The sequence below is a fragment of the Macrobrachium rosenbergii genome, chromosome 40 (genome assembly GCF_040412425.1).
Source record: "Macrobrachium rosenbergii isolate ZJJX-2024 chromosome 40, ASM4041242v1, whole genome shotgun sequence".
Taxonomy (NCBI): Eukaryota; Metazoa; Arthropoda; class Malacostraca; order Decapoda; family Palaemonidae; genus Macrobrachium; species Macrobrachium rosenbergii.
The window spans coordinates 5,983,282-6,000,407 of record NC_089780.1 but is presented as its reverse complement, the minus strand read 5'-3'; the positions used below and the strand labels follow the sequence as shown (position 1 = coordinate 6,000,407).

The following is a 17,126-nucleotide window of genomic DNA, read 5'->3' as shown; positions in this document are numbered from 1 at the left end:
AGCCAGTGAGGAAAGATGAGCAGAGAGCATGCAGGTGCTCCCTCACCCCCTCCTGCTCTTCAAGAGAGTGGACTAGGGGTCTTAGGATGGTGGCCCGGCAACCAGCTTGGTTGCTTGGGCAAGGCAAGAGGAGGTCCCCTGCTGAGTCTTCTTCCCTCATAGAAGAGTAGGCTTCTAAGTAAATAAAAATGCCCACAGGGCAGCCCCCACTCGTGCTCTTGTGAGTTGGATGACTTCTTCCGACCCGTGCGGACATTATCATCACAGGTTGATGGCTGCCAACAGCCTCAGTTACCTGACCGGGCTTTGGTTTTCAGCAGGTGGGGCAAGAGTGTTCATGATCTCTCACTTGTTCCTTCCTCCTCAGAATTTTTCCCGGGAGATGGGAGCCAGGCAGGATTAGGGCTTGGGACTGGGAACATTCTTGTTCCCATTCTAGCCCTTGACACGGAGGCCTACATTCCTGGTCCAGTCCACAGACTGGACAGGACATACGCTGAATGACTAAGAGATCACCAAGGGCTCTGGTAAGTGTTACTCTTCTGAGTTACAGAGGTCTATTGTGGAGATCATTAGAATGATACATCTTTTTAATGATCCTGAGGCAGGGACATTACCTTTTCTCGATCGTTCTTTGCTGGGCAAGAGAAAGTTCCCTGGTCCAGTTATTCATACAAGCACTTCCTCCGCCGCTAGTCCACAAGAAGAAATATGTTCTGTCAGAGAGATCATGCCATCTTTTAGGTTGACCTGGACCTGGCCCGTCTGTGTCTAAAATGTCTCCGTGCAGAGGGAGTCTCCCTATCGCAAGCGTAGGCAACAACACCAGAATTGACTGCCAGAGCAATATTCCAGTTAGTCTCATAGATCGATCTTTGGGTCTATCATTAGCCAAGATTGGGCCTCCAGATACCTGAGGAGAATGCAGCCCTCAAGAGACTGTTACTCTGGGAGTTAGTGATATTATCTACCTCTTCCACTAGACAGCAACCTGGAGGGTGGCGGGCAAGACACTGTGCTGCTTCAGACATCTAGGTTGGTTAGTCCCGGGTCAGCTTTGATACTTGGGGATGGACTGGTTCTGGGATCCCCCCCTTTTCTTTGCTAGAGGGAGGGGGAGGCCACGGTAGATAGGCTTCGGCTCGTCCACCAGGCAGTGGCTAAGACTGTTGCAGTATGTGAAAAGCTCCAAGAGCAAATACTGGGTGAAAGAACTGTATATTTTAGGCTAATTTTATAATAATAGGTATATTTATAAATACTTTATGAATAAAAAATGATTGGTTGGAACGTAATAATGGTATTACTGCAAATATTGGCCTTAAGGAATACAGTGGACCCCCACCTATTTGCGGGTCCAGATTTGCGGCTTCACCTATTCGTGGATTTCTCTGTGGAACGTGTATGCACATTGTTTGTGGAAAATTCGCCTATTCACAGTATTTCTCATAGAGAAATATTCACAGATTACTGTATTTTCATATAATTTTCATGACTGCACTTTTTGTAATAAAACTGGTAAGATATTCAGGTATAAGCATTTTTAGAGGGTTTTTTTGAGTTTTGAACGATCAGAATAGGAAGTTATAAGCATTTGTAGAGGGGTTTTAAGTAATCGCAGATTTTAGCTATGTACCACATCCCTTACGAATACCAGGGGTTGACTGTAATGGCGTTAACATTAATATACAATATTTTCCAAAAAGATCTTCATAAATGCATGTCATTTCGTTGCACTTTCTCAGATTATAATAAATTTCTTTGTAAATACTCTATATATATATATTTTCTTTTCAGTATGAGTACACCAGATAATAAAGCAGTCCTACAGGCACCTGTTCTGGGATGCACTCTTGTAGTGGAGCATCTTGCACCAGGAGGGACTGTTAGAAAATCTGTTTCTCATAAGCAAGTGAAGCTTATCTTGGGACGTAATGAGTTTCGGTAAGTAGCTAATGTCAGAGTGCATTTGTGGTATTTTTTACTTTGACTTCTTATGGTATTGTGTACTTTGATTTCATATCATTTTTTTTCTGTCAAAGTGATGTTTGGTAAAAGTATATGAGGCTTTATTTCTTTTGCTTTGCCCCTATTTTCCTTTTTGAGATTATCAGTTCCCTGTATCAGTTAGAAAGCAATGTTTCTGTACAAACACAAACCTTCAGTCTTTACATGGGGTGTACAGTAGCTTCAAGCTGGAAACAGCCGTTCAGACTTATCGACAAGGTAGTTAATAACCGACAAGTGGGGAAAACCTCACCCACCTGTCAGTCCATACTCCACTTTGCCTCAGGTCGCTGTCAAGTGCAGATGTCTCTCAGGACTCCATGTTCGACTTTGCCGCGCAAACTTATGGATGAATAAACTTGAGTAGTATTCCATTTCTCTTTTTGGTTTTTCTACTAAGTTTGTACAGTAATATGATTATCTGTGGTGCATCTTTATATTGTGATCGGAAATAATGAGTAAAAAGCCAGGGGAGCTTTCGACTGTTTGCATAACGGTCCTCCTCAGTCAACTGAAGAGGATCATTGTGCAAACAGTTATATTTTGGAAAAATCCAGTCTACCATTTACATTATTGTGGCTTTTTAGTAATATGATTCAAACCCATTGGTTAATTAAGCATGCTTGCAAGGAATTTGGATCAGTTTTTCTTGGAATTTGGATCAGTTTTTCTTGCTTGGATTAATACTTGTTTTCATCAGGAGTTTAACAGGTTCTGTTAGTGTTCACTTGCTGACGGTCGAATTGCACCAGTGGGCAATCGACAACTCATTGGAGCTCATGGCCAGGTACAATCCAGGCAAAAGCAATGTAGTGGCCGGCAAGCTAAGTCGTCAGGAACAAGTTCTAGGTACAGAATGGTCTCTGCATCAGGACATAGTGGACAGGCTATTTCATCTGTGGGGAAGACCCATGTCAGACCTCTTCACTACAAGGTTCAACAGAAAGCTAGAGGTCTATTGTTCGGTGGTCCCAGATCCGTTTGCTGTGGCGGAGGACGCTCTCCAACGTCCTTGAGACAACCTGGAATTTTATGCCTTCACTCCATTCTGCCTGATCTGTCATGTCCAACGGAGTGATGAGTTCCAAGAATCTCAGGATGACCCTAGTAGCTCCTTTGTGGCCCCCAGCAGAGTGGTTCCCAGATCTTCTGTCTTTGCTCTCACCAGTACCGAGAGAGGCTCCCCCTTTGCACAGTCTTCTCTGCCAACCTCACGTAGAGAGGTACCTGTCTCTTCACGGCAGGAAATTATCCAGTATCTCTTGCAAGCGAGAGGTTTTTCATGCAGAGGAGCAATGCAGATGTCTGGCTACCTCAGGAGATCTTTGTCAGCCATGTTACCAGGGCAAGTGGGCTGTTTACTGTGATTGGTGTCGTTGACAGCGTTTCTCTCCACTCGGAACTTAGCGGACTTCCTAATCTATCTCATAGCAGAAAAGGGCCTTTCTGTTTCTGCTATCAAGAGCTACAGGCCTGCTTTAGGATTAGTTCTCCGTCCGAAAGACATGGACATCTCTTCATCCTGGGAAATCTCTGTGTTGTTCAAGAGCTTTGAGTAGTCTTGTTCTCCTAGGGAACTCAAGCCTCCTACGTGGGACCTAACTCTGGTGCTGGGTAGTCTCACTTGAGCTCCATTCGAGCCACTGCGTCAATTGTCAGACAGGGATCTGACTTTGAAAACAGTTTTCCTCCTGACCTTGGCTTCCTCGAAGAGTTGGTGAGCTCCATGGTTTAGATTATGACATTAAACACACCAGGGGTTGGGGGTCAGTGGCTTTCGAATTTGTCTCAGAATTCGTGGCCGACTGAAAATCCCCTGGTTCACGATGACAGGTTTGCCTCATTTTCCATACCTTCCCTTAGGGATTTTGTGAACAATGATCCTCAAGAGTTACTGCTTTACCCCTTCAGAGCACTGCGTTGTTACCTGAAAAGGACCCGTCACTTAAGACCTAGGTGCCGTAGACTTTTTGTTAGCACAGGCCGAGCTAAGAAAGAAGTGTCCAAGAATACCATTTCGTTTTGGCTACGTGAGGTAGCCTAATTAGGCAAGCCTATTTCTCATCATCAAATTCTGTCTCCAATACCATGCATTCTAAGTCACATGACATCAGAGGAATAAGTTCCTCTCTGGCATTTAAGAAGAACTTGTCTGTTCATAGGATTTTGAATTCTGGTTCTTGGCTTTGTCAGACCACTTTCACTTCCTTCTACCTGAAGGATGTTGCCCACAGGTCCTGGGACACTTTTTCCTTGGGTCCGGTGGTGGTGTTCAACAAGTTGTGTAGCTCATCCAGTGCCCTTGGCTTGACTGTTTGTATCTTGTGTAAGATGATAGTGTGGAAGAGAGAATGAGTGAGATGACTGGTCTCTTTTCTTTCCCTTTTTCCTTTCTTTGCTACCTACGGGCAGTTTTGAAGAGTAAGACGTATCATACACTGGAACTGGCTTGATGCAGGTGAGTGTTGCAGCCATACTGTTACAGCATTTATATGTTCCATACGACATACAAATATGCTTCTCATTAGCCTTTACTTCTCTCTCTCCAGCAAGGGGAGTGAGAAGTGGTGACAAACCCGTTAAGTTTGGCTGACATGGTTTGTTGCTTGAACAGATATAGTTCTCTTTGACTTCCATATATGCAGTGAATCCAGCTTGCTGCATTGTATTGTAACCCAGTGGACTGGATGTTAGATACCCACTTATCTAACAACTCAGAGGCTTAGGTCCCCTTCCTTAGAACCCTAATTTCTAGGAAGAGTGATTAGGTGTGCCAAACCCCCAGTTGGTTCAGGATTCTTATACCCCCCTCCAGGTGAGAGTCTATCCTAATGTTAAGACCGAAGGTTTGATCCGCGTACGAACAAATGACAAATTTTTAATTAATTTGTATTTTTCTGAGCTAACAAACTTGAGGTCTTAACATAGACTGCCCACCTCTAGCCACCCCTCTTATGTCTTATCCTGGGTTGGAAGAAAGCCTGAATGCGCCACAAGGTTCTTGCTGGGTCTCTGACCCGCTTCCACCTCATCTGAGGTGTCAGATGCCACAGATTCCTTGCATATCTTTCGATTTTTTATTGTTTTTAAACCGGTTTCCAGCTGGTACCAGATGATTGATCATAATGTTAAGATCTCAGGTTTGTTAGCTATGAAAAATACAAATTAATAAAAAATTTGTCATATTTACCTTTCTGGTTGTAAGACTTGCTGACTTGGAAGGATTGCAGGAGTTTGGTTTGCCTTAGATAGGGTAATCCTCCTGTCACAGCCTTCCTTTTTATTCTGTTGGAGGAAGCAGGCTCAGTAGCCATATTCCACTGATCATTGTGGCTTAGTATTTTATTCCAGATTTGACCAGCCCTGCCTGCAGACAAGGCAAGTATGGACAGTGATGGAAGGATGAACAGACACTCTCCTTCCTTTCCTCACCTTTTTCTACTTAGTCTTCCTTCACCTGAGCCCCACTTTTTTTTAAACTATGGCTGTGAGTTTGGAGTGGGGAGTCTACCCTGATTTTGAAGTCTCATTAGACTTCCTTCAGTGTGCTCTTCCCCCTGGAGTAGGGTGGGGAGGATCAGTCGCCAAGGACAATTGATTTTCCCGAGTAGGGTTGGCAATGGGTGCCATCTCCTTAGACTCGAGGTGTTCTTCCATCTCATCTCCTAAGCTTCCAAGCTTGCAAGATTCATATACTAAGGTGCAGAGTTAGTTTTCAGTTCATCGAGCTCTTTTGTGAGTGAGGTGGCCTCGAGGAAGCACCTTGGCACAATCCACAGATGGTTTTTCAGCCACCAAGAGCATAGGCCTTCAATCAGTTGCCGTGGTCACGACTTGTTAGAGGGTTTTGGGCCATGTGAATTCGTCTGTGTCAGTACAGGGAGTTCATCAAGGTCTAGCCATCCTTGTGATTTACTTCCTTTGCCCCTGACTTGTCAGAAGGGGAAAACTCTTTCTCCTGGACAATGCCAACCCGACACTAGGTAGGCTCTCTCTCTCTCTCTCTCTCTCTCTCTCTCTCTCTCTCTCTCTCTCTCTCTCTCTCTCTCTCTCTCTCTCTCTCTCTCTCTCTCTCTCTCTCTCTCTCTCTTCTCTCTCTCTCTCTCTCTCTCTCTCTCTTTATATTTGATATAATATATATATATATAGGCTATATAATCTATGTGCGGGTATGTATGTATTTATGTGTTTGTTCACTGTTTATATAGCTTTATGTGAATTAATTCTGCTTAATCCCACCATCAGGGACATTATTCTACGTGTGGACAGCCCTAAACAGTCTCATAAGTTCCCCATAAGAGACGTGCAGCTACATAAGCGATTCATCAAGGAAGGCAAAGCAACCATATTTCTGAAAGACCTTAAGATCAACCTGATGATATCCAATGCACCACCGAATCAGCTGTTGATATTTATGAAAACGTTAGCCAGTAAACAAGCAGTACCTAATGGCAAAGTCATCAGCGCAAGGCAGCGATTGCTCTCCAGTGCTCCAAGTTCGTTTGATGAAATCAGTCCTTTAACCATAAAGGTATGTTTTATTGTTATGTAAGGCCATTTCTTAGCCAATAGTATTTAGGAGGGGAAAATTTAAAAGGCCCATTTTTTAGAAGAATTTGTCTCCAAAACAATTACTATACTTGTATGATAACTCAATCCCATGTTAACGATATCATAGATACATTCTCTTTTAGAATAAGAATAAGAAAATATGTAGCTCTTGGTATGGTGCTGGTACATGTTCATGTTGATCTTCAGGCCTTCCTTGGATGTAGTCAGTCAAACAGTTTCAGATAGCTGAAGTGTGGTGGATAAGGATTTCCTTTATTTTCTAACATCTCATTGTTAGGATTAAAGTACAGGTTTAGCAGAGCCTTCCCAAGTGGAAGTTTTCTAAAGTATAGCCATGAGTTTACAACTGACGTTAAAATAAAATTTAATCTTATTTTCATTGGAAACCAAATTTTTTCATAAAACATCAAGTAGATACAGTAAACCCCCTATTCGTGGGGGATGCCACACCCCCGCAAATAGATAAAATCATGAATACTTAACCCTCTAAAAACACTTAGAACTGCCTATTTTAATAGTTCAAACAAAAAAATCTCTAAAAATGCTTATACCTGAATATTTTAATAGTATTACCATGAAAAGTGCATTTAGTCATGAAAATTATGTGAAAATACAACAGTCAGTGAATATTTCTTAGTGAAAAATACCACAAATGGGCAAATTTTCCGCAAATAATGTGTCTACGTTTCACAGAGAAATCTGCAAATGCGTGAGTCCGCGAATAGTGAGACCGCAAATACAGGGGGTTTACTGTACCCACATTCACACAACCATACAATTAATCCTTAATACTTAGCCTAACAATCTTTAAACTAATGATTATATACCAAGTATTTTCATGCAAACAAAGCAAATATTTAATTGAATATCAGTAGACAATAAATTACAAGAAATTATTTTAATAAAAATTCTCAACAAGCAGACCAAGCAAATGTATACCATCACACAACAAGCAACAGGGAAAAAAATTGCAGTTTCTGTAGTCAGCTTATGCCACTCAGCAAAAAGCATAATGCATGCATTGATACAGTACTGTACTGGTAGGTAGGCAAAGCAATATTCATCATTCTTTCATCCCCAAAGCCTTATCGGTCATCATCACTGCTGAGATCCCTCAAAGTTCTCCCTTGTGGCAGTTTTCTACGACTGCAATAGCATTTATTTCATCATCTGGATCATTAATATGCTCTTCTGTACCACCAGAGGTGTTGAGAATGTGACATTTTGTTAAATGGTTTCACAACCAGTCCTTTTACAGGATTCATTGGTCATTTTACTCACGCACCTGTATACTATAAAGGTTGGCCTCTTCCTTCTTCTTGTACATGTCATTTCAAAATCTGAAGACTTCATCCAGTTGTTCTACTCTTCCCTCATGAATGCTCTGAGGGCTTTGTTGCCTGAGAAATCCAAATGCTACAACTTGCTGGTTAGGCTTAATGGACTTGCAGCTAACTTGAGTCTTCGGTTGTCTTGCTCTCTTACTCAACGGTTTCAGTCCTATGAGCCCATATTTGGTTCCAAACTGCCAAACCCATTCCTGCAATACAGGCAGTCCCCGGTTAATGGCGGGGGTTCCATTCCCGGCAGAGCGCCAGCAATCGAAAATCGCCAATAAACCACTGGTTATCGGTGCCATTAACTGGTTATCGGTGCCTTTAACCAGTTATTGGTGCCGTTAACCAGTTATGGGTGCTGTTAACCAGTTATTGGTGCCGTTAACTGGTTATCGTGCTGTTAACCAGTTATCGGTGCCGTTTATCGGTTATCGGCGCCGATAAACTGTCACCGGTGCCGAAAATCGCTTACTGGCACTGAAAATCCAGTTAATGACATTGCTAGCCAAGCTCCATAACACTGGTATGCAGGAACTGCCTGTACGCTATTGTTATAGGGCATTTCAAAGGTCAAAGGTCACTTTATGTGCTATACAGGCAGTCCCCGGTTATTCGCCAGTTTTTGGTTACCAGTGATTTTCGCTTATCGTCATGCTGTTGGAATGGAACCCCTGGGGGCTGCGTATCTTAAACTAACCATCTACTTGAAGAACAATCGCACTCAGTCTGGTATTGTGATAATCAGGCTCCTTCAACAGCCCAGCTGGATCGCACTTTGTCAAACAACAACTTCACACCCCCACCCCTTGCCCATTTAACCCTTTTCATTGACATGAAGATGAAATCCTTAGCTACTTTTTTGGGGGTAATTTTTTTTTTTGTTCACGAGACTTACCTGCCAGATATATATATAGCTGTATTCTCCGAAGGTCCGACAGAATTTCAAATTTTCGCGGCACACGCAGTGGCCGGACAGGTGGTTAGTACACATTCCGCCGCTGGAAGCGCGGGTATCAGGAACCATTCCCATTTTCTATTCAGATTTTCTCTGTCGCCGGACTGTCAACACCTGTTGTCAGTTCCTCCGCTTTGGATTTCAATATTTTGTCATTTGAGTATTTTGGTTGTTTTTGGTATCGACTTGGATCTGTGACTTGGCATACGCTTTTTCTGGACCGTTTTTGAATTTGGCCTTTGACTTTTCTTTATATAATGTCTTCCTCTAGCTATCGAGTGTGTAGCTTGGGTGGGTGTAAGGTGAGGCTATCGAAGGCTTTGGTAGACCCTCACACTTTATGTATGAAATGTAGAGGTATGGAATGTTCTGTGGACAATCGTTGTAATGAATGTGAGGGATTATCTGAGGAGAATGGAAGAAGTATGAATCCTATATGCTTAAATTGGAGCGTGATAGGGTGAGGAGGTCTTCCTCCAGGAGTGTTTCTGTGGTTGGTCGGTCAGGGTTTTCTCTACGTTAGTAACCCTGTAGCTTGTAGTCCTAACCCTTTAGTGTTGCCTAACCCTGAGTTTGTTGTTGCAGAAAGTAATGCTCTGACTCTAGTTCTTGAGTCTATTCGCGCTCTTGAAAACAAAGTGAATGCCCTGCAAGCGCAAAGTGTAGTGTGTGTTAATCCCCCTAGTGTTGTGGAGGGGGCGTCAGATCGACCCTATAATGCTTCTAGGCCTGGACCTCTGCCGAACTCCCAAGACCCGGGGAGAGGGCATGTCGAAGCCGCATGAAGGTTACGGGGACTCCTCCGATCTGGCGTCCCTTCGGCAGGTCCTGTTGACTCCACCCAGGCTGCCAGGGATCGTGCTCGGGCACGCATCCATAAGGAATGCTTCTCGTCCTCCGACATGTCCTCCCCTTGTCGGGGTTGGAGCGCTCGGTTGGACTCTCGACCCCTCATGAGAAGCCTGAGAGGAGAGGACGCTTCACGTCCTCTTCCTCTAGACGTTTGCGCTCGTCACCTGAAAGTTTCGAGGAAGTCCTCATCGGAAGAAGTTTTTCTTGGAGTTTGGACGCTGCTCGCGCTAAGATGGGAGACCTTTCCCCATTGGGAAAGAAGAAGCCTTCTCACCGCTCGCCTTCTTCTCTCAAATTCAGTCCGTCTGCTAAGAGAGCTGTGTCCCCTACTTGCCAGATTTTGTTGGGCATGCAACAGCAACTGGATTCTCTTATGGATCGTAGGAAGGCCAGGAATCTGTCGTAAAGATTTGCATCTGCCTGTGAAGAAGTCTAGGCCTTCCCACTCTCCCGCTTCGTCGTCTTCGTCTGCTGCTTCTCCTGAAGCTTTCGTCCCTGCGCCTAAGGAAGGTTTTAAAGAATTCCTTTCTCTCTTTGAAGATTTTGACGGTGTTGCGCCATGTTCGAGTTTCTAGCGGAGCGCGCTCCTCACGCTTCTGCGCTCCTCACGCTTCTCGCGCGCCTCACCCTGTGTCTCGGGCGCGCCCACCCAGGACGCTTCGCGCGCTCTCCACGTGAAGCCTCTTCCGTGCCAGTTCACGGAGATCTCGCGCTTCACGCCAGGACGCTCCTCGCTCTCCTCGTGTTATCTCTTCTCATCATACGGATGTTGCTACCACGCCTGCAGTTTTTTCTTGATGACCAACTTCCCGTTTCTTCTGTTCAGGCTCATCAGGATTTAGCCTCTACTTCCAAGCACGTTAAGTCCCGGCTGGCGTATCAGAAGATTCGGACTCCTTCCTCCCTGCTCTCCTGATCCTCTAAGCTGAGGAAGAAGAACCCCTTTTTCAGAACCCTCGGACGAAGAGAAACAAGTTCCTTCTGCTTCTTCGGGAGTATCAGACTCTGACTTGTCTGTTTAAGGATTTATTTCCTGATACGTTTCACTTCAGCTCCTCAAGACCCCCCAGCTGCAGAAGTTGGCTTTCGTCTCAGGCGAGAAGAAATCTCCTGGCTTTAAAATGAAGAAATCCTTCTCTACCAAGAAGGCTTTTAAGAAAGTTCAAGACTGGATGTCTACTAGGAAGAACCAAGGAAGACTTCTTTTGCTTTGCCTCCTTCTGCTTCGGGAAAATCCGTATGGTACGACACAGGGAAGATATGGGTTTGTTTTCTGGGCTACTTCTAAAGGGGACTTTGCTAGTCTTGTGGACTATCCTCTAGGAGATCCCACTTGTCCTCTTCCAAGGTTTCCTGGACTCTTACTGAAATGGACCACCACCTCAAAGGACTTTTCAAGACAGTGGAAGTTTTTAACTTTTGGACTGGTGTCTGGGCGTTCTGCACACTAAGGCTAATAGCCCTAGTTCTATTAGTCTGGGGAGCTGTCTAGCGTTTTTGCGGTGTATGGACAAGGCCGTCAGAGATGGCTCTGAAGATCTGACTTCTCAGTTTTCGTCAGCTCTTTTAAAGAAGAGAGCATTGTTCTGCTCCTTTTTGGCGAAGTCGGTTTCTCCTTCTCAGAAGGAGAACTTCAGTTCGCACCTTTCTCTAGCCATCTCTTCCCCAGACCTTGGTTAAGGATAACGCTTCCAGCCTTCAGGAGAAGGCCACTCAAGACCTCCTTTCCAGGTCCTCAAAAGCGTCCCTCAGCACCTTCTTCATAACGTCTTCTGTGCCTCAACAGGCAAAAAGAAGCAGCCCTTTGTGGAGGCTCTTCCACGGGTAGTTTCTCCAAACCCGCACCTCGAGGCAGAGGTTTTCCTAGAGGCAAGGTCGTCCCCAAGAGGGGCGGCAAGTGACTCGTTTCTCCTCCAGATGCCAGTAGGAGCCAGGCTTCTTCATTTTGCTCAAGCCTGGAGAGAGAGAGGGGCAGACTCTTGGTCCCTCCAAGTAGTAGAGAGAGGATACCTAATTCCTTTCCTGACTCTTCCGCTTTTGTCTTTGACCCCAGAGATTTATCTCCCAAGTACCGCCCTGCCAAGCAGAAGATGCTGTTTGACCTTCTCGACCAAATGCTCGAGAAGAGAGCAGTGGAGCCAGTCTTAGACACAAAATCCCGGGATTTTACAACAGACTGTTTCTGGTTCCGAAACATCCAGAAGGCTGGAGACCTGTCTTGGACGTCAGCAGGGCTGAACGACTTTGTCCAGAAGGACAAGTTCAAGATGGAAACGTCTCAGTCTATTTTAGGAGCTCTTCGTCCCGGGATTGGATGGTGTCTTTAGACCTTCAAGATGCATACTTCACGCCCCGATTCATCCCGTTCGATGAAGTATCTCCGCTTTGTCTTGGGGCAAGACTTACCAATTCAGGGCTCTCTGCTTTGGACTCAGCACAGCCCCGAGGGTGTTTACTCTTCTCATGAAGAATATAGCGTCTGGTCAGTACTTGGTGGTTGCACCTCTCAGGGAGTCAGGATTTTCTCTCTCTACCTAGACGATTGGCTGATCCGTGCTTCTTCAGCACTGGTTGAAGGTGTCTGGAGGACCTTCATTTTACTCTTGATCTAGTGAAGTCCCTGGGACTTCTGGTCAATGTAGAAAAATCGCAACTGATCCCCTCCCAGTCCATCGTTTATCTGGGGATTCAGATGAATTCAGCGGCTTTTCTAGCGTCTCCGTCGCTAGAAAGGCAAGTTCATTGTTGCGAAAAAGTCGCAGTCTTCTTGGAGAAGGAAACATGCTCGGTGAGGGAATGGATGAGTCTGCTGGGGACCATTTCCTCGCTGGAGAAGTTTGTTTCTCTAGGAAGGCTACATCTCAGACCTCTCCAGTTCTTTCTGCTGGAGAACTGGAAGAACAAGGAAGACTTGGAAGAAGAATTAAGGATCCTTCCCTCCATAAAAGACTCCCTCAAGTGGTGGCTCGATCCTGTGAAGTTGGGAAAGGATCTCTCTCAAGCTTCTGAGCCCCGACCTAGTGTTGTTTTCCGACGCTTCTTTGGCGGGTTGGGGAGCAACACTGGGGGGGGAAAGGAAGTGTCAGGAACCTGGAAGGGCAACAGATTTCCTGGCACATCAACATCAAAGAGTTGGCAGCAATCTTCCTAGCCCTCCAAGTCTTCGAGTCTCTAGTTGCCAATCACGTTGTTCAAGTGAACTCGGACAACACTCTGCGTTGGCGTGCCTCAAAAACAGGGCGGAACACACTTGTTCCCTGTTCGGCTTTGAGAGAGAAATTCTCCTCTGGGCTCAGGCTCGCAACATTACAATCCTCACAAGATTTGTTGCAGGGGTAGAGAATGTTCGAGCGGACCTGCTCAGTCGGCGCCACCAACTTCTTCCGACGGAATGGACTCTTCATCAGGAGGTTTGCCGAGACCTCTGGAACCTTTGGGGTCGTCCTCTCGTGGATCTCTTCGCGACCTCAAGAACAGCGAGGCTTCCCATCTACTGCTCCCCTGTTCTAGACCCAGGGCAGTGGCGATAGATGCTCTTCTCTGGGATTGGACGGGTCTGGACGTTTATGCCTTTCCTCCGTTCAAAATTCTGGGAAAAGTCATACGCAAGTTCTCGGCCTCTCAAGGAACAAGGATGACGCTCATCGCCCGTTTTGGCCTTCGAACCAATGGTTCTCGGAGATTCTCTTCTGGTTAGTGGACGTTCCCAGGTCACTACCTTTGAGAGCAGATCTGCTCAAACAACCCCACTTCACGAGATACCATCAAAACCTCCCGCTCTGAACCTGACTGCATTCAGACTATCGAGAAATTGGTCAGAGCGAGGGGTTTTCTGGCCAGGTGGCACGGGCCATCGCTAGAGCCAGAAGAGCTTCCTCTATCAAAGTGTATCAAGCGAAGTGGGCAACCTTCAGAGGTTGGTGCAGAAAGAAGGAGTTTCCTCTTCCTCGACCTCTTTGAGCCAAATAGCTGATTTCCTTCTCTTTTTGAGAGAAAAACTCAAGTTAGCAGTCCCAACTATCAAAGTGTTATCGGAGCATGCTTTCCTCTGTTTTCCGCCATAGAGGACTGGATTTGTCTAATAATAAGGACCTCCACGATCTCTTGAGATCTTTTGAAACATCTAAAGTTCCTCAGCCTATTCCCCTACTTGGAATTTGGATGTTGTCCTCAAGTTTTTAATGGCCAGTCCGTTTGAGCCAATTCATTCAGCATCTCTAAGGGATGTTACCAGAAAGACAGTCTTCCTCATTGCTCTGGCGACGGCAAGAAGAGAGTGAGCGAAGTTCAGGCTTTCAGCCGTCATGTGGGCTTCAAGGGACACAATGCTGTCTATTCGTTGTCCCCTATATTCTTGGCTAAGAATGAAAGGCCTTCTAATCCCTGGCCTAGATCGTTTGAGATTCAAGGTTTGACTGACCTAGCTGGACAGAACCTGAGAGAGTTCTGTGCCCTGTTAGAGCTCTAAGGTTTTACCTTAGAAGGACTCAGGACCTCGAGGTCCCTCGGACAATTTATGGTGTTCTGTGAAACATCCTGTTAATCCCATGTCGAAGAATGCACGTTAGCATTCTTCATTAGGAATGTCATTAAGGAGGCTCATTCTTGTTGTGACGACTCCAACTTTAAGTTGTTGAAAGTGAACGCCCATGAAGTTAGGGCAGTCGCTACCTCCATGGCTTTCCAGAGAAATATGGCGCTCAGTGATATTATCAGTGCCACTTTTTGGAGAAGTGAATCAGTGTTTGCCTCACACTACTTTAAGAGATGTTCAAGGTAGCTTATGAAAATTGCTATTCTCTGGGACCATACGTTGCTGCTGCAGCAACCTTGGGGTCAGGTGGTAGCTCTGCTCCTATCCTTTAATCCTATTTAGGAAGGGTTTTTTTAATTGTGTTTTGTTGTGTTTTTTATGGTTGATGGGTCGATTGATGGTGTCAGTCTTCCCAATCTTTTACATAAATCTTAAAGTGCTGGTTAGGTGGTTGGTATACTCTTTTGTCCTGGTTTTATGATCCATGGTCTAGTCACATTGTGGTCACGCCCCGTTGACAGATCATCTAGCAGTCGCCAGCTTTATAGGTCACTACCTTGCTGGGGTCTCTAGTAAAGCAGAAGCAGGCTAGAGTGACAGTAACCACTCAGTCAGCTATGCTATCAGGTAAGGAACCAAAATATTTTATCTCTTAAATTGTTTTCCATTATTCTTAAGCTGTCTCTACCCCCCTCCAAAGGTGGTATTCAGCTATATATATCTGGCAGGTAAGTCTCGTGAACAAAATGATATTTTAATGATAAAATAAAGTTTGTTCATACTTACCTGGCAGATATATATATTCATATTGCCCTCCCTCCTCCCCTCAGGAGACAGTGGCGTTAGAAAATCTGAATAGAAAATGGGAATGGTTCCTGATACCCGCCTTCCCAGCGGCGGGAATGTGTACTAACCACCTGTCCGGCCACTGCGTGTGCCGCGAAATTTGAAATTCTGTCGGACCTTCGGAGAATACAGCTATATATATATCTGCCAGGTAAGTATGAACAAACTTTATTTTATCATTAAAATATCATTTTTTTTTTTTTTTTTTTTTTTTTCTTATAAATGAGAAAAAGTGGAAGTTTTGTGCTGTTAGCACAGCATGTTAAAACAACTGTGCAATGTGTCTTTTCTTTGGCATTACTTTTTAGAAACTGTTTTAACACCTTTGTTACCTGGTCTTGTTTGATAGCACATCAAATATATGGGGACTTCATCCGTAGTTGCTATTTATGAATGTTCATAGGTATTCGTGTTCCTGAATTTATGATAGACCTGTGAAACACAATGGTTTTGTTTTTGCATTCTGTAGGCATATATTAGGCTATACTGTACTTGTTCTAGCCCTCATACACAAATTGTTTCCTCTCATAAATCTGGAGCACCATGATGTTGATCTACTAAATTCACTGATATTTCTGTTCCTTGCTATCTCTTTTGCATGGTGAATAATCATTTGAGTGGGCTGATATGCCAAGATTTCTTTGGTCTACTACTCAAGTTTTTAATTCTAGGTCTAGTTCTGGCAACTTCAGAATTCCCCTGTAGAGACAGTCTGTGTTAAGTTTAGCAGAATTCAGCTCCTCCTCTCGTTTCCTCCATGCCCTCAACATCTTCTCAGTTGGTGGTGAACCAAAAGATGTTCAGTTGCCTCATTCCCATTTTCTTTTGTTTAGGTGATGACATCTAGTGTGAATTTAATGGGTTTAAACTCTGAGGAAATTTTATGGTAAAAGTGTCCTGGGAAGAAATCAGCAACTTGAGTTTTTTGTTGTTTACATCTCTCCACTGCATTTGCTTCATAGTTGTAGGAATTGCCATCAAGGTGCAACGTTATTATCATCATCATCCATTTCTTATTTAGTTGTTACTAAATTATTCTGTTGATGAAAAACAAGTCTTCATAATCACTTAAACTTATAAAAGGTATAAACAAAAATTCAGATGACAGATATGAAAGATGTTACATCAGTAGTTCATGGATGTATACCAGAGTAAAGTAATCTCTCAATTATCTGGATTGATAGAGCCAAGACCCTGTTGGATAAGGACAAAATCCGGGTAAGAGAATATAAGCTCTGTGGGTGTCAAGGGCAACTCTGTACTCTTTCCTCACCTTACCTTTTCAATAACTGAATAAGGTGCTTTGACCCCTGTTATCTCAGTTCAGTAGTCTTAATCCAACTACAACTCTTGTGCTCCAAGAGGCAGACTTTGGCAGTCTTGGCATCCAGGCCTATGTAAATGGAGAAGTTTCATCACCCACACACCTAGCCATCACTGTTATCTCCTGGTCTGTCGTTTCTGACCAAGAATAAGGGTTCTGAAAACGAAATCCCTTATTCTTCTAAGGGAGCTCAGAATTAAAGGTAAGGTTTACCTAGATGTTTTAATAAATGTCCCAGATGGTCCTTTTTCTTACACCTAGCACAAGCAAACCACTGTCTCTGCATGGGCTGAGAATCATTTACATTCCCAATTAGTCGGGTGGGACCCTACTCCCTTCTTGGATCGCATGACGTCTGGGGAGTTGGAGCATTTCTGGCTTTCATTGGAGGCATTTCTTTTGAAGAAGTGTCTGTGTTTACGAGATAGTCATTAGAGGCAGTGTTCCCTGTGCACTGCTACCATGACATCAAACAAATCAACTACACTGTTGTTAGTAGGTGGTATGGTAAGTCCTGGCCCCATAGGAGTTGTCTTAGCAGAAAGCAAGGGGCCACTGTGATGCCAAGTAACTGAGATATTACCAGAGAGGGGTAGTAATAATCTTGTATCCCAGCCTGGCATAATTAGGCAAGTCACTTTAGAATAACATTATATGGATTTTTGTATTTTCTTATCCTTGATTGTTAAACCCTAATGG

The 17,126-nt window shown here is 44.4% G+C and overlaps 1 protein-coding gene across 1 annotated transcript in view; it reads left to right on the top strand.

The window, feature by feature from the left end:
• Pif1 (Pif1 DNA helicase) overlaps positions 1-17,126 on the top strand; it is a 67,238-nt gene that overhangs the window by 7,096 nt on the left and 43,016 nt on the right. The window contains exons 2-3 of the mRNA XM_067082973.1: positions 1,798-1,944; positions 6,253-6,538. Coding sequence (XP_066939074.1) covers positions 1,799-1,944; positions 6,253-6,538 — 432 coding nt within the window. The 5' untranslated portion in view covers position 1,798. The remainder of the gene's footprint in view (positions 1-1,797; positions 1,945-6,252; positions 6,539-17,126) is intronic.